Source organism: Symphalangus syndactylus, chromosome 11 (assembly GCF_028878055.3).
Source record: "Symphalangus syndactylus isolate Jambi chromosome 11, NHGRI_mSymSyn1-v2.1_pri, whole genome shotgun sequence".
In the NCBI taxonomy this organism is placed as follows: domain Eukaryota; kingdom Metazoa; phylum Chordata; class Mammalia; order Primates; family Hylobatidae; genus Symphalangus; species Symphalangus syndactylus.
Window position 1 is genome coordinate 132,832,466 of NC_072433.2, and position 26,500 is coordinate 132,858,965.

The window sequence follows — 26,500 nt, forward strand, 5'->3', positions numbered from 1 at the left end:
TTTGGGAGGCCGAGGTGGGCGGATCGCGAGGTCAGGAGATGGAGACCACGGTGAAACCTCGTCTCTACTAAAAATACAAAAAATTAGCCGGACATGGTGGCAGGCGCCTGTAGTCCCAGCTACTCGGAGAGGCTGAGGCAGGAGAATGGCGTGAACCCGGGAGGAGCTTGCAGTGAGCCGAGATTGTGCCACTGCACTCCAGCCTGGGCAACAGAGCGAGACTCCATCTCAAAAAAAAAAAAAAAAAAAAAAAAAGAAAGGAAAGACCTCCAGGGGCTAATCCGCACAACTACAGAACTGCACGTGGGCCAAGAGCTGCTACTGGCAACACTTGCGTTGAGCTTTCCACATGCTGTGTACCATGCCAAGCCATGCTGGGCATCACCTCACTGCATCCTACAGCAGTCCCATGAGAGAGGCACCGCTGTCGTCTCCATTTTAACAGAGAAAACAAGCGCAGACAGGTGACGTGACTCCACAAAGGACCTCCAGCTTATGGTCAGCTGGGACCAAGAATTGAACCCTAGATCAAAAAGCTTCCTTCGCAGTGAGAATGTGGCAGGGACACAACACAGGAGATGGGACGGGGTGGCTGGGTCTCCACACAGACCACTGCAGCTCACACTGTCTTATGCCCTGTGCAGGCATGAGAGCCTGATAGTGACCTTGAAGGTCAGGACCCTCCCTGTGGCAGAGAGGGAAACTGAGGCCCAGCGAAGTTGATGGCCATCAGAGCTCACTCAGCAGTCACAATACAGGAACGTCGATACGATTCCTGTATCAGGCTAGCCAGGTAGCTCCAAAGTGCTGTCCCTCATCACACGCCTTCTGATAAGCACTACTCACCCAGAGGCCTCATCCCTTCTTATCAATAACATGGATGCTATTACCCCAAATGCTTCTCTGACTGGAAGCACTGACAGTACTCAAAGTAAAGCTCGAGAAGCAGACAGGGTGGAGACAGCAGTCGAGGCAAGGTAGCTGCTACTCAGCAAACCTCTTCCCAGTGGGGCCGTCCAGGCTCCTGCCCTGACAGCATGTCCCCTGCCTCCACTTCTGAACCCCAAGGCTCCTAGAAGGCTGGCGTCTCCTCTCAGTTGCAGCCTACAGGTCCCCCTTAGCGGAAGGACCTGGGAAACCACATCCTAAATCAAGCAGGCTCCAGTGAGGAGCGCCCAGAGTGGGTCCCCTAATGAACACACCCAGCGAGGAGACGCATTTTAGTTCTTTGGAGAAAAAAACAGGAATGAGAAGAGTGAGTCACTTGAAGATCTCCCACAGAGCCCAGGGAGCTGCTGATTCCAGATCTAGGCCAGGGCTGCCCTGATGGAAACACAACGTGAGCCACAAATAGCATTTACGTTTTCTAGCAGCCACACCAAAAAGGGTACAATTCAACAGGTAAAATTCATGGTAATATTTTATTTAACTCAATATAACCAATTATTGTCATTTCAACATGCAGTCATTACTGAGTTATCTTTTTTTTTTTTTAGAGATAGGGTCTAAGTTGCCCAGGCTGTAATGCAGCGGTTACAGGTAAAACATACATACATACATACATACACACGTAAAACATACATACATACATACACACATACATACATTTATTTAGAAATGGAGTCTCACTGTGTTGCCCAGGCTGTAATGCAGTGGTTACAGGTAAAACATACATACATACATACACACGTAACACATACATACATACATTTATTTAGAAATGGAGTCTCACTGTGTTGCCCAGGCTGTAATGCAGTGGTTACAGGTAAAACATACATACATACATACACACGTAAAACATACATACATACATACATACATACATTTATTTAGAAATGGAGTCTCACTATGTTGCCCAGGCTGTAATGCAGTGTTACAGGTAAAACATACATACATACACACATACATTTATTTAGAAATGGAGTCTCACTGTGTTGCCCAGGCTGTAGTGTAGTGGCTATAGTTAAAGCATACCATTCATTCATTCATTCATTCATTCATTTAGAGATGGAGTCTTGCTCTGTTGCCCAGGCTATAGCATAGTGGCTACAGGTAAAACATACATACATACATTGATGGATGGATGGATGGATGGATGGAGTCTCGCTCTGTTGCTGAGGCTAGAGTGCAGTGGCGCGACCTTGGCTCACTGCAACCTCCACCTCCCAGGTTCAAGCGATTCTCCTGCCTCACCCTCCTGAGTAGCTGGGACTACAGGCGCACAACACCATGCTGGGCCAATTTTTGTATTTTTAGTAGAGATGGGGTTTTAATTCACCATGTTGGCCAGGCTGGTCTCCAACTCCTGACCACAAGTGATCCGGCCTCCCAAAGTGCTGGGATTACAGGCGTGAGCCACTGTGCATGGCCAGAGTTTAAACATTTATTTATCAATTACTTTGTCCTTATGACCAGGGGAGTCAGGGACCCCCGTCTTCACTACAAATGAGCCTGGGGACCAGGACCTTTGTCCTCCCTTCAGTCAGGGCCGGGGATAAGGAGCTGACATGCAGCATGAAGCAGCCCAGGGGCTGCTCTGACAACCATCCATGCTGACTCCTGCTAATAATGACAGAGAGAAAACCAACACCACGTGCGGGTTAAAAATAAAACAAAAGCGGCCGGGCGCGGTGGCTCACGCTTGTAATCCCAGCACTTTGGGAGGCCGAGGCGGGCGGATCATGAGGTCAGGAGATCGAGACCACGGTGAAACCCCGTCTCTACTAAAAATACAAAAAAAATTAGCCGGGCGTGGTGGCGGGTGCCTGTAGTCCCAGCTACTCGGAGAGGCTGAGGCAGGAGAATGGCATGAACCCAGGAGGCGGAGCTTGCAGTGAGCCGAGATTGCGCCACTGCACTCCAGCCTGGGCGACAGAGCGAGGCTCCGTCTCAAAAAAAAAAAAAAATAATAATAATAATAAAACAAAAGCTAGGCGTGGTGGCTCACACCTGTAATTCTACCACTTTGGGAGGCCGAGCTGGATGGATCACCTGAGGTCGGGAGTTCGAGACCAGCCTGACCAACATGGAGAGACCCCATCTCTACTAAAAATACAAAATTAGCCGGGCATGCTGGCGCATGCCTGGAATCCCAGCTATTCAGGAGGCTGAGGCAGGAGAATCGCTTGAACCCAGGAGGCGGAGGTTGCAGTGAGCCAAGATCTCACCACTGCACTACAGCCTGGGCGACAAGAGCAAGACTCTGCCTCAAAAAAAAAAAAAAAAAAAAAAAAAATCAACACCGGCTCATCTCCTTTGCCTCATGGTCTAGGGGCCTCCTGGCTGACTTGGGGCATCTGACGCTTGCCTGCCAAGGAAGACCAAGGACTGGTAAGAATTTCTTAAGTGAAAATTTGTCAATGATAGAATAATAATGAAGAAAATTCTCCAGTTGCCTCCAGAGAATTTTGTTTTAGAGGAGCTCTCCAATTGTCCAGGGTGACTGGCTAGAATGGCAGGAATAAATAGGTTTTTAATGGAAATGTCTTGCTACATGGTTAAGTGCTACGGGGAAAGCAAGAATGATCAGAGAAACACACAGGGACTCTGTGAGAGTCTCCTGAGAGAAACTCTCAGCAAAACCAACACTGTCTTGGGCTGTGGAGGAAAAAGGCAAACGATAATAAAAGACTTGGTCTATGTTACAAATAACTGGAGCAACATCTTCATTTTTCATCTGTAAGTTAAAGGAACTGGACCGGATCATCTGCCAACTCCCCCTTCCGAGGTCTCAACATCCTACGATTTTAGTTGGAAATAAAAGAATATTCACCAGCAAATGCTTACAAATGGGAGGGGGAAGAGGAAAGATGCTGACGCACAGCAAGGACGGGGAGGGCAGGGCTGGCGGGGTGAGAGCTGCGGCCACAGCCTGGCAGCCGCCCCACCTCCTGTTCCATTACAATCTTATTTCAGTTATGTTGATACAACACAATCTGTCCTTCCAAGTGATCACCGGAGTCCAGTTATTTCTGTCAAGTCAGCCGACCAGGAAGGGGCTGCAGACAAAATGCGGCAACAGGGACTCCACCAGGCCGCGGAGCTCATCCCGCAAGACGCCTCACCACACAGGAGGGCTAACCCCAGGGAAACGTGTCACCAGGACACAGCACGAAGCTCAAAAGGGGCCTGCGTGCTCTGTGCAGCTGCCAGACTCTGCCCTGAAGAATCACAGGGCGCTCTAGTGAGCGCTGCGGCAGCTGGGAGGCCCTTGATGGCCAGGTGTGCAGTGGGGAGGCACAGGGGGTTCACCAGGACGCAGCCAGACCTGGGCCAGTTCACGCCGACTCCTCTCCATTCCAGAGGTCCAGGGAGCACCTGTCAGCGTGGAAGTCAGAATGCTGAGGCCAAATACCGAGATCAACTAACTATTCGGTCGAACCAGAGGCCTCGGTGGAGGCATCTAACTGCCCACCTGTCAGACTGAGGGACGCGTCACCCCAGGCCACAGCCCTCCAGAATGCAGTACAACCACTAGATATGACTTATCAGCTACAGTGAACCCCAGGAGGAAATCCCGCCACTAACACCATCATTTAGTTTCACTTTGCAGATTATAAAACATTTTATCTGGTGGCTCATGCCTGTAATCCCAGCACTTTGGGAGGCCAGGGCAGGCGGATTACCTGAGCTCAGGAGTTAAGAGACCAGCCTGGGCAACATGGCAAGAGCCCATCTCTACAAAGAATACAATAATTAGCCAGGCATGGTGGCACACGCCTGTGGTCCCCACTACTCAGGAGGCTGAGGTGGGAAGATCATCTGAGTCCAGGAGGTAGAGGCTGCAGTGGGCCAAGATAATACCACTGCAATCCAGCCTGAGTGACAGAGCCAGACCCCGTCTCCAAATATATATATATATACGTCTATATGTATGTATATATATACATATATATATACGTCTATATGTATGTATATATATACATATATATATACGTCTATATGTATGTATATATATATCAGGCAGCAATAATTACAGCATTTTCTGTGATGATATAAAGGTCTTTGCAGTGATGACAGAAAGAGAAAACCAATTTGCTTTAAGGCGAGATCCAAACTGGGACTAGAGGGAGGGAAACAGAGGCAGGCGGAATGAGCCTCAGGCCAAGGGGTCAGGACTTCTGCTGCAGGCAGACGGGAGCCTGGAAAGGCTCCTGAGCAGGGGCAGCGAGCTCCCTGGCAAGGCAGTGGCTCTCAACCTCCTAGACCAATCCCACCCCTTAAAACAAATATTACTAACACCTCCTAGATCCTCATGAAAGCAAAGAAACGATTCTATACACAATTGTAAACAATTAATATTGTCCTAATTGTAACAGGAAGGAATAAAGAAATCCATCAAGGTACGTTGTGACACGTGATGCTCAGGTGAGACCTCAGCAGAGCCTGGCTGCTCTGGGCGTGGTCCAAGGACCTGCAGCACGGCCTCCTTGGGAGGCTCAGCAGGGAGTCCCAGGCCCCACCCGGACCCACTGAATCAGCATCAGCATCTCAGCAAGATACCCGGGATGGCTGGAGGAGCCCTGCACGGGCTGTGAACATCTCTGCCCATGCGGCCCACCATATTCAGCGCTGCCATGGTAACGCATTTCCAAATAGTTTCGGGAAAAGTTCTGAGCAAAATACAGTTTTCTCTTAGTTGACAGCGTATGAAAAAACTGTATGAAAAACGCTGGGTGTAGGCCACACAAGGTGGTTCACGCCTGTAATCCCGGCACTTTGGGAGGCCGGGCAGATCATTTGAGGTCAGGAGTTCAAGGCCAGCCTGGCCAACATGGTGAAACCCTGTCTCTATTGAAAATACAAAAATTAGCCGGGTGTGGCGGCGGGCGCCTGTAATCCCAGCTACTCAGGAGGCTGAGGCAGGAGAATCGCTTGAATCCGGGTGGCGGAGGTTGCCGTGAGCCAAGATTGCGCCACTGCACTCCAGCCTGGGCAACAGTGCGAGACTGCTTCTCAAAAACACAAAACAAAACAAAAAACAAATCGGTCAACGTCACCAAAACCAAGCAGAGTCTAACAAACTGTCACAGCCCAGAGGAGGCAGAGGAGGCACGACGACTAAATGCCACAGGGTCTCCGAGACGGGATTCTGGGAGAAGAAAAGGATGTGAGTGAAAACTGCAGAAATCTGAACCAAGTGCAAGCGTGGTTAATGATAACAGATCATTATTGGTTTGTTAACTGTGACAAATATGCCATACTAACAGAAGACGGTCACAACTGGGGAAACCAGAGCATATGGGAACTCGCTGCCCTTCCTTGCAATTTTTTAATAAATCCTATAATATTTAGTTTATCTAGGGGAAAAAAAGGCTCCTTATCATAAAACACCTCCTAGGAGGCAACACCCACGGCTGTGGTGGCAAAGGCCCAGGCAGAGGTGAAGACAGCGGGCAGGATCAGGGCAGAACAGAGGCCTGGAAACACCCAGACAGAGTGGGAAGGGCGCTGAGCACTCCAGGTGCGGCAGAGCCGAGAGGGGAGAGCTGGGCAGCAGAGGGAGGCATGGAGGGGTCACCTGGAAACAGCCAGGGAGCAGGACTGGCTTCCAGGAAAGGAGTGGACACAGAGATTGCCATGGGAAAATATTTATGTACCACAGTTGCTGGTAAAGAAACTGGATGAAATAGCTCCAGCCAACAGGATCATCCACGATGGGCTGCTACATGGAGAGAGGGGAGGCAGAGGGCAGACGGGCCAGCTGCTGGGAGTGTGACATCCACTCTTCTGCAAAGAAAGGGGCACAGACATCTAGGGGTAGATGGAACCATCTCTGGCGACCTCCAAAATAGCAACATGAAAAATAAAAAAGAAACAACAAGAGGGGCACAAGGGCTCACACTTGTAATCCCAGCACTTTGAGAGACCAAGGCAGAAGGCTTGCTTGAACCCAGGAGTTCAAGACCAATCTGGGCAACACAGTGAGACCCCATCTCTACAATATTTTTTTAAAAAATTAGCCAGGTGCAGTGGCACACCTGTAACACCGGCACTTTGATGTGGGAGGATTTCTTGAGCCCAGGAGTTCAAGGCTGCTGTGAGTGACAATCAAGCCACTGCACTCCAGCCTGGGCAACACAGTGAGACCCTGTCTCAAAAAAAAAAAAACAAAAAACCAGAAACAAATATGGTGTTTGTGAATCCAAAGCAGGGATGAAATGATACTTGCATGTAACATGGGTTGTCAATCTGAGGGACTGTGGGTTGTCAATACCCATGCAGACCACTCACCCTCAGACCAGCTCAGTGGGTCACATTCAGTGAAGTCAGGAAATAACAACTGGCCTACCTGCTCTGAGCCGAGCTCCGCACCACCCCCCCGACTACTAAAGAACATCAAGATTCCCAGGGGGTCCCGCCAGTGCCCTGATGATCAGGTGGCTCTTCCTGAGACCCAACAGTCAGCTGCCACTATTTCCTCTGACTCTCCATAAGTACTTTGTCCTCTTCTTACACAAATGATGCACTTCAAAATCATGACTGCATAATGAGACTGGAGCTTCAGTTTGCTGCGTGGTTTAAAGGACAGCCCTTTTCCAGGTTCCAGATGCCACCAGTGCACATGACACCTCACTGACAAAGCAGTCTGGACTGGGGGTGCTTCTCCTCTGACGCATTTTCATAGCTGCCTTAATGCTGCAGGCAAGATGCTCTGATTCCCTGCGCCAATGGCTAGATGGGTGGACACTGGAAAACCCATCCATTTGTGCTTGTTGTTTACGCCGCCTGAAGTCATAAGCCAGTCCTCTGCAAGCCGTCAATACTGTTCCTGAGGCAGCTTATCTTTGCTCAGATTGCTCAAGGCTGGTGACTTAGTTTCATGAATTTTCACTGAGCCCAATGCATCCTCTAACCTGACAGAAACAATGCACGTAGCCTTTCATTAACTGCTTGGACTTCTGAATGAGTCCAGGGTTTTTAGCGACGATAGCCACATCGACAGAACCCATGGCCACCATCATTCTCTGCATACCTCACCAGCAAATGTATTGCTAATACCAGGTAGGAGATGAACTCGACAACTTGATAAAGCATCCACGAAAATGCCACAAAAATGATGGCACAGTGCTAATGAATACAACAATCCTTAGTGGGTTTTTCCTACTGTCACCAAAAGGTCATGACAAACGAACCAGTGGAGAATAAATGTCATTCTGACCCAACTGCTCCTATAAGGAATGTTCGGTATTTTCCACACGATGAAAAAAGTCTTTTAAAAAACAGGGGTTAAGAACAATTACACATCCTTTTATTGTTCTATAAACCTTCTCATAAGTCATCAAGGGAAACTGCCCTTAAGACAGCTTTCAGGCCAGTGTCCTTTCCAGCAACCATGCACCCTTCCTTCCAGAAAGACTGGCAAGTGTTCACTCCCATCGTGCTGCACAGACCCAACCCCACACCAGACGGACACCTTGACCTGTGCTGCCTACCCGCTTCCAGGCAACAGGTTCAGTGTTGCAGGCTGTTCGTGCACAGTGTCCTTCTCAAAGTTTCCTTACTAATCTATTACCTTTTTTTTTTTTTTTTGCCTTTATAAGAGGAAGTGTTCTGGGTAATTATTGATCTTAATAGCTTCAGAAAGAGGAACAGATAACCTCAGTCCAACATGACTGGCAGTTGGCAAAATCTAGTGAAGCAGCTGTTCTGATTGCTAAGGATTTAATTTAGATGGTTTGTTTTTTGTTTATTTGTCTTTTTGAGACAGAGTTTCGCTCTTGTTGCCCAGGCCGGAGTGCAGTGGCGCCATCTCAGCTCACTGCAACCTCCACCTTCCGGGTTCAAGTCATTCTCCTGCCTCTGCCTACTGAGTAGCTGGGATTACAGGTGTCCGCTACCACACCTGCCCAATTTTTGTATTTTTAGTAGTGACGGGGTTTCGCCATGTCTCGAACTCCTGACCTCAAGTGATCTGCCTACCTTGGCCTCCCAAAGTGCTGGGATTATGGGCGTGAGCCACTGCACCCGGCCTTTATTTTATTTTTTATTTTTTTCATTTGCTCATGTCAGAGGACATTTTCTGATCGGAATATTTGAAGTGGCAATTTAGTTTTGTTATCATGGTAAAAATAAACATAAAAGCTACCATTTTACCCACTGTTGACTGTACGGCTCAGGGGCACTAAGCACCTCCATATCGCCGTGCAGCCTCCTCCACCATCCACGCGAAGAACCTTTTCATCTTCCCAGACAAACTCTGTCCCCACAGAGTGGCAACTCCACACTTCCCCAGCCCCGTCCTCGGCACCCACCATTCTGCCTTCTGTCTCTGCTTTTGACTACTCTAAGGCACCTCATCCGAGTGGAACCATGCTGTGCTTGTCCTTTGGTGACTGTTTATTTCACTTAGCATAATGTCCTTCAGCTCCGCGCCTCACCAGGATTTCCTCCCCTTTTTAAGAATAGATCGTATTCCAGCCTGCGGGGACCACAGTGTGTTCATCCGTTTATTCATGGATGGGCACTTGGGATGGCTCCGCCTTTTGGCTACTGTGAATAAAACTGCTCCAGACATAGGTGTCAAAATGTCTGAGTCCCTTCCTTTCTTTTTTGGGGGGTATATACCCAGAAGGAGACTTGCTAGATCACGTGGCATTTCTAAGTTTAAATTTTTTACGAACTACAATACTGTTTTCCACAGCGTGACTATTTTTCATAAATTTCTCTTGTTTTTGAGACAGGGTCTCACTTTCTGTCAGCCAGGCGACAGAATGAGACTCCGTCTCAAAAATAAATAAATAAATAAGAAAATTTCAAAAAAAAAAATGCTATTTAAAAGCTGTTTTGCCAAGAGGAAGAAAACAGCCCAGTGACCTGACCTGAGTCCAGCTACACTGAAGCTGTATCCTTTCATGACTCAACTGCCAGGCGCCACCAACCTCTGCACACGGTCTTCTTGTCCAACAGAGCTCATTGCTGAGTGGGTGGCGCTTACTGGAAACCCCGTCCCTGCAGCACAGGCCCGCATGGGGCCTGCATCTAGTCCATCTCTCTGGTGGGAATGGTTTGGAAGAGCCCTTACTGTCCCCCTGTCCCACTCTCCCCTCCCTCTCAGTGGCCCAGGGAAGACTCATCTGCTTTGTGAGCACTCCCTATCCCCAGGAAGGGAAGATGAAGAGGACGGGCAGTGGCACCCTGGCCAGCGTGGCCGAGCCCGCACTCAGCACACTGGGATGGGAGGGACAGGGACACACACAGTCACTATTCTGTGCACGGCACTGGCACTAGGGGGGACTGCAGTAAGAAGGCACTTGGCATCATCCTCCCAAAAGCACCACTTGAGAAAGGCACCACACTAAGATGCCATCTGGGGCAACTTGGCAGGTGCCTGAGTGTGGAGAGAGCTTTGCCCGGCCCTGGGGCACTCGACACCAGGGACCGCAGTCAGCACTGCAGAGTTCAGCTGGAAGGGATGTGCCAGCCCCCAGCCGCCAGACCCAGGGAAATAGAAGCCTGTGGGTGGGGATGACTGAGGAGCCAGTGGGGTGACCCTCGACATGCAGGCAGGGAACCCGAGGGAGAGGGCTCTGTGAGACAGGCAGAGGCAGCCACTGTGGCCCCTGGGACACTGCTGGGCCTCAGCCTCCCTGGAGCAGAGTGAAGCCGGGAGAAGAGGGGGCGGCGAGTGCTGAGGGACCTGCTGGCTGGTGACCTACCTGCTTTACGCTCAGTTTTCCAAATAAAACCAAAAGACGACACTGATTGGAAAGACTGCGTATGTATTTGCGCTAAATTAGGGGATAATTGCAATCCGTAGGAAATATGGCTTAAATTTTTCTGCTTCTGAGGCTAAAAACGAAGTTAAGGCACAGGGAATGAGCTGGCGGTGGCAGGAGGGGACATGCCCCCGGGCTCCAAGAACAGCGCCCCAACTGCGGCCCGGCACTGCCCAACACTCCCAGCTCTGCAGCCACCAGCCTGACTGCATGGAAAACTTGCTGTTTTTAAACAATGCAGCAGATCTGCAAACACTCCCGCAGTCAGCGTCCCCTCAGGATGGAATGGAAAAAACAAAGCCTGGGCGCAGCCCCCAGGCGTCTCCTATCAAACACCAGAGTATGCGGGTGCTAAACAATGAGGTGACCACTGAGCCAGGGTGCCTCCTGCTCAGTCTCATCCCTGCAGTGACAGTCTCCGTGTGGACAGGAGCCTTGAGAAGCCTGGCTCCTCCAGCCAGGACTTCCGCCCCTCCTCTGGCACCCACAACAGGCACCCACTGGCCAAGGGAGTCCCTTCTCGCTAAGGTGCAGTGGTCATCTCCGATACCACTCCTTCCCAAAGGGCACAAACAATCACTCGGTGACACTGTTCACGACCCTTCTGTGAGTCTGACTCTACAATCCTATCACCCAGGACCTTCCCGAGATTTCAGACGCGTCCTCTTCCTCCACTCATGCCAGGCAGGCCTGATGAGTCGTGGCTAATTCTCTCCATCATCCCGGTGGCCAGGGACGGCGTTCCTGTCAAAGGACGCTGATCCAGAAAGGGGAGAGACAGCAGGGACACACTTGTTTTTTGAGAGGACACTTGTTCCGCTCCAAGATCCCAAGATGCCCTGCGTGTACATGCCCTTTCCAGACAGAAAGACAAACCCCAGACCCTCAGATGCATTACGTCACTGCATTACAAACAGGATCAGTGGGCGTGCAGCGCCAGGAACTCTGGCAACCAATCTGTTCTCCTGGGCAAGTCTCAGGGCGTGTCCCGTGAGAAGTGGGGAAGGGGAAACCTGGACTCAACACCTTCCGGGTGCCAAATTCACTTTCGTTTTTAAATTTTTTTTTTTAACTTAAAAAAATAATAGTCTTAAAAAACGTTTGGGCTGGGTGCAGTGGCTCATGTCTGTAATCCCAGCACTTTGGGAGGCCAAGGTGGGCAGACTGCTTGAGCTCAGGAGTTCGAGACCAGTCTGGACAACATGGCAAAACCCCATTTCTACTAAAAACACAAAAATTAGCCAGGTATGGTGGTGCATGCATGTAGTCCTAGCTACTGGGGAGGCTGAGGAAGGAGGATCGTATGAACCCAGGATGTGGAGGTTGCAGTGAGCCGAGATCATGCCACTGCACTCCAATCTAGGCAACAGAGCAGGGAAAAATAAAGTGTTCCCCTAATAAGCACCATTTTCCTTTATTCTCCTTGTGCTTTGCTAAGTGAAATGACTACGTTTCTCTAGACAGTGGTGGATGAGATTCAACTTGCAAAAATATAGAGAACTGCCCTCCTTCCCAGTGGAAAGGCAGAGGAAACGGAAAAAGGCTTTCCCCACAGTGCTGAGACCCCATTGCATGTCAGGATAGGGGCCAGTGTTCCCATCTCCTGGCTCAGTCACGGTGTTGCTGCTGTCTGGACAGTGCGTTTATCCAGCTGCCCACCCGCCACCCATTCCATCAGAACCAGTGGGCTCAACAACTATCTGCTAACAAGAATCATGAAGCATTTCTTTTTGTTTTTTTAGAGGGAGGGTCTCACTCCATCACTCAGGCTGGAGTGCAGTGGTAAGATCACAACTCACTGCAGCCTCAAACTCCTGGGCTCCAGTTTCTCCCACTTCAGCCTCCTGAGTAGCTGGGGCCACAGGCGTGTTGTGCAACCACACCTGGTTAATTTCTTTTTTTTTTTTTGAGACAGAGTCTCGCTCTGTCACCAGGGCTGGAGTGCAGTGGTGTGATCTTGGCTCACTGCAACCTCTGCCTCCTGGATTCAAGCAATTAATTCTTCTGCCTCAGGCTCCCAAGTAGCTGGGACTACAGACACGCCACCACGCTCCACTAATCTGTGTACTTTTAGTAGAGACGGGGTTTCACCATATTGGCCAGGCTGGTCTCGAACTCCTGACCTCAGGTGATCCACCCGCCTCAGCCTCCCAAAGCGCTGGGGTTACAGGCGTGAGCCACCGCGCCCGGCCTCTTTTTTTACATGGTCTTGCCATGTTGCCCAGGCTGGTCTACAACTCCTGGCCTCAAGTGATCCTCCTGCCTCAGCCTCCCAAAGCGCTGAGATTACAGATGTGAGCCACAGCACCCAGCCAATTCCTGAAGCCGGCCAGGCACGGCAGCTCATGCCTGTAATCCCAGCACTTTGGGAGGCCGAGGCAGGTGGATCACAAGGTCAGGAGATGGAGACCATCCTGACTAACACAGTGAAACCCCATCTCTACTAAAAATACCAAAAAATTAGCCAGGCGTGGTGGTGGGTGCCTGCAGTCCCAGCTACTCAGGAGGCTGAGGCGGGAGAATGGCGTCAACCCAGGAGGCGGAGCAGGCAGTGAGCCAAGATCATGCCACTGCACTCCAGCCTGGGCAACAGAGCAAGACCCCATCTCAAAAAAAAAAAAAAAAAAAAAAAGTATATATATATATACCGGAACCCAACTTTTTTTTTTTTTTTTTTTTGAGACAGGGTCTCACTTTGTCATCCAGGCTGGAGTGCAGCGGTATGAACAAGCTCACTGCAGCCTTGAACTCCTGGGCACAAGCAATCCTCCAGCCTCCCTCAGCCTCCAGAGGAACTGGGACTACTACAAGTGTGCTACACCACGCCCTAAAGCCAAGTGTTTTTTTTTTGTTTTTTTTTTTTTCAAACGGAGTCTTTCTCTGTCCCCCAGGCTGGAGTGCAGTGGCGTGATCTCGGCTCACCGCAACCTCCACCTCCTGGGTTCATGCCATTCTCCTGCCTCAGCGTCCTGAGTAGCTGGGACTACAGGCGCCCGCCAACACGCCCGGCTAATTTTTTGTATTTTTAGTAGAGACGGGGTTTCACCGTGTTAGCCAGGATGGTCTCCATCTCCTGACCTCGTGATCCGCCCGCCTTGACCTCCCAAAGTGCTGGGATCACAGCGCCCGGCCAAGACAAGTTTTAAACCATTAACTTGCCCCTTTCACTTCTTCCCGACATGACCCCTCCAGTTTCAGCCACGTTTAACCAAAGCCATAGCTCTCATACTGTGCATCAGCAAATCAAAAGAGAACAGAAACAGCACTTTCTTCTGCATTCAAAAACAACATTAAGTACTGGCTTTATATTTCTCATTTTTATCATACAGATCAGACAGTACAGATGCTTTTCAACTTGTGACAGGATTACGTTCCAATAAACCCGCTATAAATATGAAGGCCGGGCATGGTGGTTCACACCTGTAATGCACTTTGGGAGGCCAAGGCAGGAGGTTCCCTTGAGGCCAGGACTTCCAGACCAGCCTGGACAACACTGTGAGACCCTATCTCTACAAAAAATACAAAAATGTAGCCAGGTATGGTGGCACATGCCTACAGTCCTAACTACTTGAGAAGCTGACAAGAGGATTCCTCGAGCCTAGGAGGTCAAAGTTGCCGTGAGCCATGATCGTGCCACTACACTCCAGCCTGAGCAACAGAGTGAGGCCCTGTCTCAACAAAAAGAAAAAAAAAAAAGAGAGGAAAACGTGGTAAGTTGAAAATGCATTGACTACTTGACTACCCCTAACCTACAGAACATCACAGCTTAGCCTAGCCCACCTTAAATGAGCTCAGAACACTTAACTAAGCCTACAGCTGCGCAAAATCATTGAAAATCACTTTATTGTATAATAAAGCGTTGACTGTCTTGTGATTTATTGGGTACTGCACTGAAAGTGGGAACAGAATGGCTGCATGGGCAGGCGCAGCAGTTCCTGCTGAATGCGTGTGACTCTCATGCCGGCCGGACAGTCCTAAGTCCGACTGTCTGTATAGGAAAAGGGTATTTCTAGCGATGATGAAATTTAGACCCACCTTAGGCTTACAAAGGACAAAAATGGTGTACAAATAGTATTCCACATACCATTAAAGTATCGACCATTTACGGAGGAAATGGCAAGCTATGAATTCTAAGTTCAAAACTAGGCACTGTAGGGACCATGCTGGCTAGTGTGCCTCACTCTCCTGAGTTCACGGAGGACTACGCGCCTGAGTCATTCCTGTTTTTAAATGTAATCTTTTGTTATTATTTGAATATTTTGATTCAGAATCATGCTCTGAATTTCCAAAGCGTATCAGCTTTAGGCAGACTTCATGAAGTAGCTCATAAATGAACAGAGCCGGCCGGGCGCAGTGGCTCACGCCTGTAATCCCAACACTTTGAGAGGCCAGGGCGCAGATCACCTGAGATCAGGAGTTCAAGACCAGCCTGGCTGAAATAGTAAAACCCCGGCTCTACAAAAAATACAAAAGTTAGGCCGGGTGCGGTGGCTCACGCTTGTAATCCCAGCACTTTGGGAGGCCGGGGCAGGCGGATCACAAGGTTAGGAGATCAAGAACACGGTTAAACCCCATCTCTACTAAAATTAGCGGGGCATGGTGGTGGGCGCCTGTAGTCCCAGCTACTCGGAGAGGCTGAGGCAAGAGAATGGTGTGAACCCAGGAGGCGGAGCTTGCAGTGAGCCGACATCGCGCCACTGCAGACCAGCCTGGGCGACAGAGCGAGACTCCATCTCAAAAAAAAAAAACAAAAAAACAAAAATTAGCTGGGCATGGTGGTGCGTGTTTGTGATCCCAGCTACCTGGGAGGCTGAGGCAGAGAATCGGTTGAACTCGGGAGGTGGAGATTGAAGTGAGCCGAGATCATGCCACTGCCCTCCAGCCTGGGCAACAGAGCCAGACTCCGTCTCAAAAAATAAGTAAATAAATAAATGAACAGTGCCAAAACGGGCTGGCATTTCACAACACATCAACTAAACGGTCAACGACTAACCAAAACAAGCCCAGGCAGGGCCACAGCAAGAGACAGCCAGCTCCTGCCCCAGCACCCCAGAAAGTGAAGGCTTCTTTACAGTCCTCAGGCAAGGAACTGCCAGAGGCCAAGAGGGCGACACATCAAAGAAGGGTCCCACACCCACCCTGCCAGGCCCTGCAGGCTGGAGTGGGCTTGGTTTTGTTTCCTATCCGGAGAAGGAGCACTTATTTGTGATCTGCCTGCCCCAACATCAGAAGCACAGACATGGCTTTCAGTGGGAACTCCCTTCACCTGCCCAAAGAAACATTATTAGAAAAGATTTAACCCTTGGCCGGGCGCGGTGGCTCACGCTTGTAATCCCAGCACTTTGGGAGGCTGAGGCGGGCGGATCACAAGGTCAGGAGATCGAGACCACGGTGAAACCCCGTCTCTACTAAAAATACAAAAAAATTAGCCGGGCGTGATGGCGGGCGCCTGTAGTCCCAGCTACTCGGAGAGGCTGAGACAGGAGAATGGCGTGAACCCGGGAGGCGGAGCTTTCAGTGAGCCGAGACTGCGCCACTGCACTCCAGCCTGGGTGACAGAGCAAGACTCCGTCTCCAAAAAAAAAAAAAAAAAAAAAAAAAAAAAAAAAAAAAAAAAAAAAAAAGAAAAGATTTAACCCACAAGCTCCAAGCTGCCCCCGCCACCACCCTTAGCCTGAGTCACTCCACTTCCCGACATGCAGGGGCCAGAGAGGCCACAGTAGTATAAAAATAACCAACTTACTATTGCCAACAGGACACTAGAAATCTTCAGCTTCTCACTGACCAAACATATAATAAATAACCACTTCATTTACAGTTGCCAGTGTATTCCCTCTGCCCTCCACTGCCACAGCATCCCATCCCTTTAGAAAGAGCCTTAAACACGCACGCCTCACCCACATCCTAAAGTCAGTCATGGCCCAAAATTATCTGAAGCATTAAAAGACAGGCAGAGGTTCCCTTTTTCCCACTCCCATTTTTGTTGCTTGTTTTCTGTTCTGGGAAACTCAATTTTCTTTTTTTTTTTCTTTTATTTTGAGACAGAGCCTTGCTCTGTCTCCCAGGCTGGAGTGCAGTGGCACGATCTCGGCTCACTGTAACCTCTGCCTCCAAGGTTCAAGCTATTCTCCTGCCTCAGTCTCCCAAGTAGCTGGGATTACAGGCGTGAGCCACCACGCCCAGCTAATTTTTGTATTTTTATTAGAGACGGGGTTTCACCATGTTGGCCAGGCTGGTCTCGATCTCCTGACTTCAAATGATCTGCCTGCCTTGGCATCCCACAGTGCTGGGATTACAGGTATGAGACACCACACCTGGCCCCATTATTAAATTATAGAAAGTATTCAACATCTGTGAAAAGAAGAAAATAAATACAGAAAGCAGACAAGTAAACACTGGGTGGTAAACACATAAATCAGCCTCACTCACCACCCCCCAAGACACTAAAAAGTGGAGCCACCCTTATACCCCTGCCAGGATGCCAGGTGGGCAAGGACCATGCACCTCCCAGGCAGCCCAAGCTCTGCTCCTGCTGACAAGGCTGGGGCCAGCCCTGTTTCTCACTTGAACTGGCCTGCCCTTGGCCTTATCAGTATCCACCATAACCAAATTTTAGGAAAGATGAAGTTTCGGGGCTCAGAGAACTAAGACCAGATCTGTCTCATATACGACTATTCCTATCTGTTATTTCCAAACACAATTAGACTAACAAAGTAAGACACCTGTAATACCACACAGGCTTGCCCACGGTCTGATGCCTGACCTAGATGAGGTGGAATTAAAGCTGCCACAATGAACTCGTGAAACTGAAAATCTAGCTGCTTACCATGTTCGTAACTTTGGGGTGTAAACTGATCATTTAAGCATAAAGTTTGAAATCTATAATTTTGATTAAAGTTGGAAATTTTAGGCTGGGCACGGAGGCTCACGCCAGTAATCCCAGCACTTTGGGAGGCCGAGGCGGGCGGATCACTTGAGCCTAGTAGTTCCAGACCAGCCTGGGCAACACGGTAAAAACCTGTCTCTACAAAAAAGATACAAAAATTAGCCAGGTGTGTTGGCACGTGCCTATAGTCTCAGCTACTCAGGAGGCTGAGGTGGGAGGATCATTTATGCCTGACAAGTCAAGGCCATAGTGAGCCATGATAGTGCCACTACACTCCAACCTGGGTGACATCACGAGGGAGACCCTGTCCCCAAAAAAATTGGAAATTTTGCCAAAGTCACTACAAATGAAGTTGAAAAGCAAATAACTATAGAAAATGAGAAAACGTTTTGCAATATATTAAACAAGCCAGATGCAGCGGCGCACGCCTGTAATCCCCGTACTTTGGGAGGCCGAGGCGGGCGGATCACTTGAGGCCAGGAGTTCAAGACCAGCAGGGTCAACACAGTGAGACCTCCATCTCTACAAAATAATACAAAAAAATTAGCTGGGTGTGGGGGTGCACGCCTGTACTCCCAGCTTCTTGGGAGGCTGAGGTGGGAGGATCACTTCAGCCTGAGAGGTTGAGGCTGTAGTGAGCCGTGACTGTACCACTACACTCTAGCCTGGGTGACAGAAAGAGACCCAGTCTGAAAAAAAAAAAAGAAAAAAGAAAAAACATGTATATATAAAAAAACAGAAATCTAGGCCAGGCACAGTGGCTCACGCCTGTAATCCCAGCACTTTGGGAGCCCGAGGCAGGCGGATCACCTGAGGTTGGGAGTTCAAGACTAGCCTGACCAATAGGGAGAAAACTAGTCTCTACTAAAAATACAAAAAATTAGCCAAGCATGGTGGCGCACACCTGTAATGCCAGTTATTCAGGTGGCTGAGGCAGGAGAATTGCTTGAACCCGGGAGGCAGAGGTTGCGGTGAGCCGAGATTGCGCCACTGCACACTCCAGCCTGGGAAACAAGAGCGAATCTCCATCTCAAAAAAAAAAAAAAAAAACAAAACCAGAAATCTATGCAGATTACATAAATAAAATCCACAAATCAAAGAAAGGAAAAAAGGAGCAAAAATGAAAGATAAACAAATAAAATAAATCCAAATGGTCAATAAATATATTTTTAAATGTGCACCCTCACTAGTTACCAGGCAAATGCAAAATGAAATGGCACAAAATAAAAATGCAAAATAAATGGTGAATAAAATTCACCCAAATTGGCATCAATTTTTAAAGACGAATCATTAAAATTAGAGAGAATTTAGCAGAATTAGAGAATTCACTGGATTAAATGAGAAACTTCAAGTGCTGGGAAGACACACGGCAGCTACTGTGCAATACTGCATCTGGGCAGTTAAATTTCTCACTCTGTGACTTGCCCATCCATGGCCTGGTGACAAGTGTACAAAGGGAAATCACTCTGGGAAGCATCTAGCAAAACTGTTTATCTCACCCCTGCCTACCCCAGCAACACCACTCCTGGATATAATCTTCATAGAAATGTTCAAAAATATAAGCATCCAAAGATACGAGAGTTCATTGCCACACTGCACCTAGTGAAAAAATAAAAATAAGCAAAATAACTCTGTGACCACTCAGAGTTATGAACCATCACATACCCCCCCCCCCTCTTTTTTTTTTTTTTGAGATGGAGTCTCACTCTTGTAGCCCAGGCTGGAGTGCAATGGCATGATCTTGGCTCACTGCAACCTCCACCTCCCGGCTTCAAGCAATTCTCTGTAGATCAGTCAGAGTGGTGGGAAAAACTAAAGGGAAAGGACGCAAACCTTCTGAAAGGTGGGAAGGTTCTGCAGAGCCCTGGGGGAGAATAGCTGAAGGCAGCTTTTCTATAACCCTCAGGCAGAGGGCATGGGGTAGTTACAAGGAATGTGGAGGAATTTATCTTAAACAGGCTTGTTTACTTCTGTTGACCAGGAACTGACCTTTGATCATCAGCACATGATGTTCCCTGAAAGGGGAACAATAAATGTTAATTACCTGCAGGTTGTGTTTGCCCCAGGTTTTCCGCATTGTGCCTGCACTGAATAAAAAAAAGCAGCTCCAGCTTCTCCAGGCTGCTCTCTGGCCACTAGAGCCAGGAAGTCACCTAGCTGCTCTTACACTGCACACCTGTGTCTCAGTACTCATTTTATCCATCAGCCAGGGTCTGTGGGACAGATCCGGCAATATTCTTGCCTCAGCCTCCAGAATAGCTGGGATTACAGACGCCCACCACCATACCCAGCTAATTTTTGAATTTTTAGTAGAGACGGGGTTTCACGATGTTGGCCAGGCTGGTCTCCAACTCCTGATCTCAGGTGATCTGCCTGCCTTGGCCTCCCAAAGTGCTGGAATTACAGGCATGAGCCACTGTGCCTGGCCAGCATACCATTTAAAAAGACAGAACTAAAATGTGTTAACATGAATAGAACTTAAAAATACAACGTGGGCCACTGCACTCCGGCCTGGGCGACACAGCGAGACTCCGCTCCAAAAGAAAAAAAAAAAAAGGCCTGCCGCGGTGGCTCAGGCCTGTAATCCCAGCACTTTGGGAGGCCAAGGCGGGCGGATCATGAGGTCAGGAGATCAAGACCATCCTGGCCAACACGGTGAAAACCCGTCTCTCCTAAAAATACAAAAATTAGCCGGGCATGGTGGCGGGCGCCTGTAGTCCCAGCTACTTGGGAGGCTGAGGCAAGAGAATTGCTTGAACTCAGGAGGCAGAGGTTGTAGTGAGCCAAGAATGCACCACTGAACTCCAGCGTGGTGACAGAGCGAGACTACCTCTCAAAAAAGAAAAAAAGACAAAGGAACCAAAAGCAAGTATGACAAATGATTAAAGTTCTTTATTGGGGATGGCTGGAAACATGCCTGGTTCATCATTTTTGTTTTTCATGGGTTTTTTTTGCGAAAGAGTCTCACTCTGTCACCCGGACTGGAGTGCAGTAGCATGTTCACGGCTCACTGCAGCCTCGACCGCCCCAGGGTCAGGTGATCCTCCCACCTCAGCCTTCCACAGGCACGCACCACCATGACTGGCTAACTTTTGTATTTTTTGTAGAGATGGGGGTTTCACCATGTTGCCGAGGCTGGTCTTGAACTCCTGGGCTCAAGTGATCCGCCAGCCCTGGCCTGCCAAAGTGTGTTTTTAATGTCCCAAAATGAGAATTCTCACGTTAGCAGGTCACCTGGGTGAACAAGATGCTTTCATTCCAAGTCACAGTTTCTGGTGCCCCAGGACAGCTGCGCTGAGAAGCGCAGCAGCGGGAAAGAAAGGATTGAAGGGTCCTATATCTGTCCCCAGTCGCTTTCTACATCTCCATCAGGACTTTTCATATTTCTGTTAGCAATTCTAAGAGCTTATTCTGAGTTGTAATTCCATTTGTTCTATTCTACGGTATACCTCTGAATTTTTGATTACACAAAAAACCTTCTGTCATCCCTCTGCTGAGCCATATATACCTTACGGTTTCCCAAACAAACCCCCCCAGAGGTCACCACACAGGTCTGGCTGCCTGATGGAGAAACTTCAAAGCACAAGGACACATCCGTGGGGAATCTGAGTCTTACAGCTACACACAGTGCCAACCAGAGCAAATGGGTAGACTTCACAGGGAAAGAGAAAGTGGAACTGCCTTTGTCTCAATTTTAAAATGTAAAAAGAACTTTACTTTCCATGTACATGACAAAAATTTTGTATTACTAATACTCAGTTCTCACAATTTGTAAGACAAAAATAGACAATCTAAGAGAAAAAGACAAAAATAGACATCTTAAGAGAAAAAAAGATATAGGAAATTCGCAAAAAGGCACAATAAAAATAGCCAAGAATTATCAACACCCACCAGCTACCATTTAGGGGAGAGGGCTTCACATGCATCACCTCATTCACCCTCCAAGCGCCTCCGGGAGCAGCACTTCCCACCCATGCTTCCAACAGGACTTGGGAAGGTGAAGCAGCTTGTCCAGGATCTCACAGCAGATAAACAGAGCCTGGGCTGGGGCCCAAGTCAGCTGACTCCAAATCTGGGGCCTTGACCATTAAGCAACAAAAATAATTTATGACGAACTCTACTTTCCGGGAGGACTTGAAGAAAGGGATCTTCTCATGCAGACCTCCTTGGGGTGAAAACTCAAAAGAGCCCGACAATAGGTTGCAAAGGTTTCATCAACATGCAGTCCTGCAAATCCACAATCCCACTTGAGGAAGTGCACCCTACCAGCCGGCACGGGGGCTCACGCCTGTAATCCCAACACTTTGGGGAGGCTGAGGCGGGCAAATCACAAGGTCAGGAGTTCGAGACCATCCTGGCCAACATAGTGAAACCCCTGTCTCTACTAAAAACACAAAAATTAGCTGCGCATGGTGGCACGCACCTGTAGTCCCAGCTACTCGGAGGCTAAGGCGGCAGAATCACTTGAACCTGGGAGGCGGAAGTTGCAGTCAGCCAAGACCGCACCACTGCACTCCACAGCCTGGGTGACAGGGTGAGACTTCGTCTCAAAAAAAAAAAGAAGGAAGTGCACCCCATCAAGACAATCTCAGAAGTTCCCAAGGATACATGTCAATCTCCTAAATTTCTATAAAATGCACAAAGCAGTCTTCAAAGCACTGTTTATGCATGGAAAAAATGCAGACTTCAAAGCTTATCAGTGAAGGACGAGTCTGTGCTATATGCAGGCAGTGAAATACTACGTAGCACTGTTTATACTACACTGTCTCTAAGAGATTATATACGGCATTATATCCTTTAGGGAAGAAGGTACACATGACAGAGGTTTTTTAAAATGTTGAGTGGTTTATCTTTGACTGCTGGGGTCTCTGATGGTATTTACTTTGTTCCTTTTGCTGTTCTGCATCGTTTGGATGTTTTCTAACCTGTCCTTTTTACCTAAATATGAGCTGCTTGAACATCAAAGAGCTGTCAACCTTTAAACAGAGAGAGCCTTGAACTCCAGATAAAATAAACATCTCCTCCTGTGATCTGTTACCTCCAATATTGCTGAAGGCAAAAGTCCAGCCCGCACGGCTGTGATCCATCCGTCTCTCTACGCCCCCACCATCAGGAGCCCCCGACACTGGGCTTCCTCTGCTCCCCTAATTTTTTTTGTTGCTGTTGCTTCAGACCGAGTCGCACTCTGTTGCCTAGGCTGGAGTGCAATGGCCCGGATCTTGGCTCAATGCAACCTCCGCCTCCCGGGTTCAAGCCATTCTTCTGCCTCACCCTCCCCAGTAGCTGAGATTACAGGCGCCCGCTACCACGCCCGGCTAATTTTTGTGTATTTTTAAATAGAGACGGGGTTTTACCATCCTCGCCAGGCTGGTCTCGAACTCCCGACCTCAGGTGACCAGCCCGCCTCGGCCTCCCAAAGTGCTGAGATTACAGGCGTGAAACCGCGCCCGGCCTGCTCCCGATTTCTTCAAGTTCACCTCGTGTCTGGTCAGGGCCAGCGAGGCACCCTCGGCTCGCCTCCAAGGCAGGGGCAGAGGAGGCGGCCCCCAGACGTCAGCTTAGGCCCGCGCAGACCTCGGGGGACCCCAGCCCCAGCTCCCGGCACGGCCTCGGCCCCGTGGTGTCCTGTGCCCCGCGTCAGGGCCTCTCCGATGCCTCCCTGACGCCCTCAACCCCTCCGTAGCCCCGTCTGCCTCTCCCTGGACCCCTCAGACCCTCCCTAACCCCCTCAAATACCTCCCTGGCCCCCTCAACGTGGTGGCACCGCGGCCGCTCCCCACCCACACCCGAAACACCACATCGCCGGGCCCCGCGCCCATCTGCCGAGGACTCCACCCGGCCGGGACCTCCACCCCTCCCGGCCCCGCCGCCCCCGCGCGCTCACCCTCGCGGCAACGCCTCCTCCAGATGGTGTCGGTGTGGAGGATGCGCCGGAACTTCGTGCAGACCTGGGCCAAGCTGGGTAGGTCGGTGCCCGGCAGCGACGCGAAGATCTCCACCAGAAGCTCGGGCGGCAGCTCCAGCAGCGAGCAGCGCGGGGGCGGCGGCGAGGGGTCCGCGCACAAGCCGCCCCCCACCCCGGCCAGCACCGCGGCGCTAGCCTCGATGCGCTCCTCCTCGGGGTCTGTGTCTGGCTCGCTGTCGGCCGCCGCCGTCTCGGCCGGACCCCGGCGCTGCTGGCGGCGTCGGCATCCGCGCGACGGGCCCACGCCGCAGAGGCGAGCGCACACCGCCATGCCGCCCAGTGACGGCCACTGCCGCCGCCTGTACGCACGCTCCAGCGCGGCCCCGCCGCGGCGACGCCGAGCCACGCCTCCGCCGCAGAGCCCGCCACGCCCCCTGGAGAGCGCAGCCCCGCCCCTACCTGGAGCTCCGCCCCGGCCGCACCACCCCCTCCCCGCCGGGCGGCGACCTCCGGGACGCGGCCCCGCTGCCATCCTCTCCGGCCTGAGGGCGCCGCCCGTGGCGGGCATGGGAAAAGAAAGTGGTGGCGCCGAGTGCAAAACGTCAAGCTGCCCCGTGTGAGGCTCGAACTCACGACCTTCAGATTATGAGACTGACGCGCTGCCTACTGCGCTAACGAGGCTGCTGGGTAACCCCTTTGCGCCGCGGCTTTTGTGGAGACAGGGGTCGCCCCTCGCGTCCGTGCGCCTCAATTCCGGCGCCCGAAACTGTGCCGCGCCGGCCCGTGAGTAGAAAGATGCGCCTTACAGCCTCCAAATACAGAGACAGCAGCCAGACCCCCAAAGGGCGCCTAGAAACCCTTTTGTCCATCGAAACAACGGGCGTTCCATGGTCTCCGCCTTATGGTAACCAAAAGGCCCGCGCTGCGGGGCTCTGCAGGGACCTTCGGGGGTCCCGAGCTCCCTGCGGAAGCCCCGGGGAGGGCTTGGAGGGGCGTCGGCCGGCGCGGCCCAAGAGATCCGGGGATGCGCGCCCGGTCTGGAAGGGGAGGCCCTGCCATGCGGCGCCGCCCAAACGGCGCTAGTTCCTGCAGCTGCTGGGAGCCGCGCACGCCTGCTCCAGCGGGGCTCCACGGAGGCCGCGGAGGGGGGTCGTCTTCCAGGTCCGCTGGTGGTGACCGCGAAGGCGTCCTCTCACCAGAGCAGCGGCGCACGTCGCCGTGGGCTCGCCTCGGACCCCATCTCTTGGAGGCCCAGGCGGGAGTATCAATCGAGGCCAGGAGCTCTAGACCGGCCTGGGCAACAAGCGAGACCCCGTCTACAAAACAAAATTTTAAAAAGAGAGGCTGAGACGGGAGGATCGCTTGATCCCAGGAGGCCGAGGCTGCAGTGACCCGTGATGGCGCCACTGCATTCAGCCTGGGCAACACAGCGTGACCCTGTGTCCAAAACAAACAAAAATAGCCACAAATGGCTGGTCGCGGTGGCTCACGTCTGTAATCCCAGCACTTTGGGAGGCGGAGAAGGGTGGATCACCTGAGGTCAGGAGTTTGAGACCCGCCTGACCAACATGGTGAAACCCTGTCTCTTAAACAAACCACACAGGCCAGGCGCAGTGGCTCACCCCTGTAATTCTAGCACTTTGGGAGGCCGAGGCGGGTAGATCCGTTAAGCCCAGGAGTTGCAGACCAGCCTAACCACATAGTGAGACGCCCCCATGTCTACAAATAATTTTAAAAATTAGCTGGGCATGGTGGTGCCTACTCGGGAGGCTGAGTTGGGAGGATCGCTTGAGCCGGGGAGTTGGCGGCTCCAGTGAGCTGTGATTACACCACTGCACTCCAGCCTGGACAACAGAGCAAGACCCTGTCTCAAAAAAAATCGCCACCAAGGCCGGGCGCAGTGGCTCATGCCTGTAATCCCAGCATTTGGGGAGGCCAAGGAGAGCAGATCACGAGGTCAGGAGATCGAGACCATCCTGGCTAACACGGTGAAACCCCATCTCTACTAAAAAAAAAATGCAAAAAATTAGCCGGGCGTGGTGGCAGGAGCCTGTAGTCCCAGCTACTGGGGAGGCTGAGGCAGGAGAATGGCGTGAACCTCGGAGGCGGAGCTTGCAGTGAGCCAATATCGCGCCATTGCACCTCAGCCTGGGCGACACAGCAAGACTCCATCTCAGAAAAAAAAAAAAAAAGCCCCACCAAAACCAAAAAATAATAAAAAAAAAATCTATACAGATGCGCCTATGTCCAAACCTTGAGCATCTCAGGCCCACACTATTGAAAAACAGTACCTGACTGATTACTCTTGTTTTTCCTTGTTTTTCAGTCCATCCCCCAGTTGTCAGAATGCTCCTCCTTCCAGTGACCTAAAAGCAAACTCCTTTCACAAGGTTGACCCACTTATTCACAGGTAGGTCATGGCCCACTGGTCTCGAACTCCTGACCTCAGGTGATCCACCCGCCTTGGCCTCCCAAAGTGCTGGGATTACAGGTATGAGCCATGAGCCAGTACACCTAGCCTAGTTGGAACTATTATTCTATTAATAGTTATAGCCACAGACACAGCATAGTGCTTGGCACATAGTAGTTGCATAATTTATCATTGTTGGATGAATCAGTGACCACCATGAACATCTATTCAGTGCATATATTGTGTATATACGTGTGCCAGGTGACTTTACCAGTATTATTTACTACTACCAATTTTTTTTTTTTTTTTTTTTTGAGAGGGAGTCTCGCTCTGTTGCCACGCTGGAGTGCAGTGGCGCAATCTTGACTCACTGCAACCTCCAACTCCCAGGTTCAAGCGATTATCTTGCCTCAGCCTCCCAAGTAGCTGGGACTACAGGCGCTCGCCACCACGCCCAGCTAATTTTTTGTATTTTTAGTAGAGACAGGGTTTCACCGTGTTAGCCAAGATGTTCTTGATCTCCTGACCTCGTGATCCACCCGCCTCGGCCTCCCAGAGTGCTGGAATTACAGGCGTGAGCC

General features: G+C 50.5%; 1 protein-coding gene and 1 non-coding gene across 4 annotated transcripts in view; both read right to left on the bottom strand.

Annotated features, from left to right (window-relative positions):
- Positions 1-23,913, bottom strand: part of FBXO31 (F-box protein 31) — a 57,957-nt gene extending 34,044 nt beyond the window's left edge. The window contains exon 1 of one of the 3 annotated variants that reach the window (XM_055232698.2): positions 23,489-23,913. In XM_055232698.2, coding sequence (XP_055088673.1) covers positions 23,489-23,840 — 352 coding nt within the window. In that variant the 5' untranslated portion in view covers positions 23,841-23,913. The remainder of the gene's footprint in view (positions 1-23,488) is intronic. The other 2 variants (XM_055232697.2, XM_063613032.1) reach the window with 2 other exon arrangements.
- Positions 23,914-24,117: 204 nt separating this feature from the next.
- Positions 24,118-24,190, bottom strand: TRNAM-CAU (transfer RNA methionine (anticodon CAU)). The gene has a single exon. It is a non-coding gene; the product is annotated as a tRNA-Met (tRNA).
- Between the last annotated feature and the right edge of the window lie 2,310 nt (positions 24,191-26,500).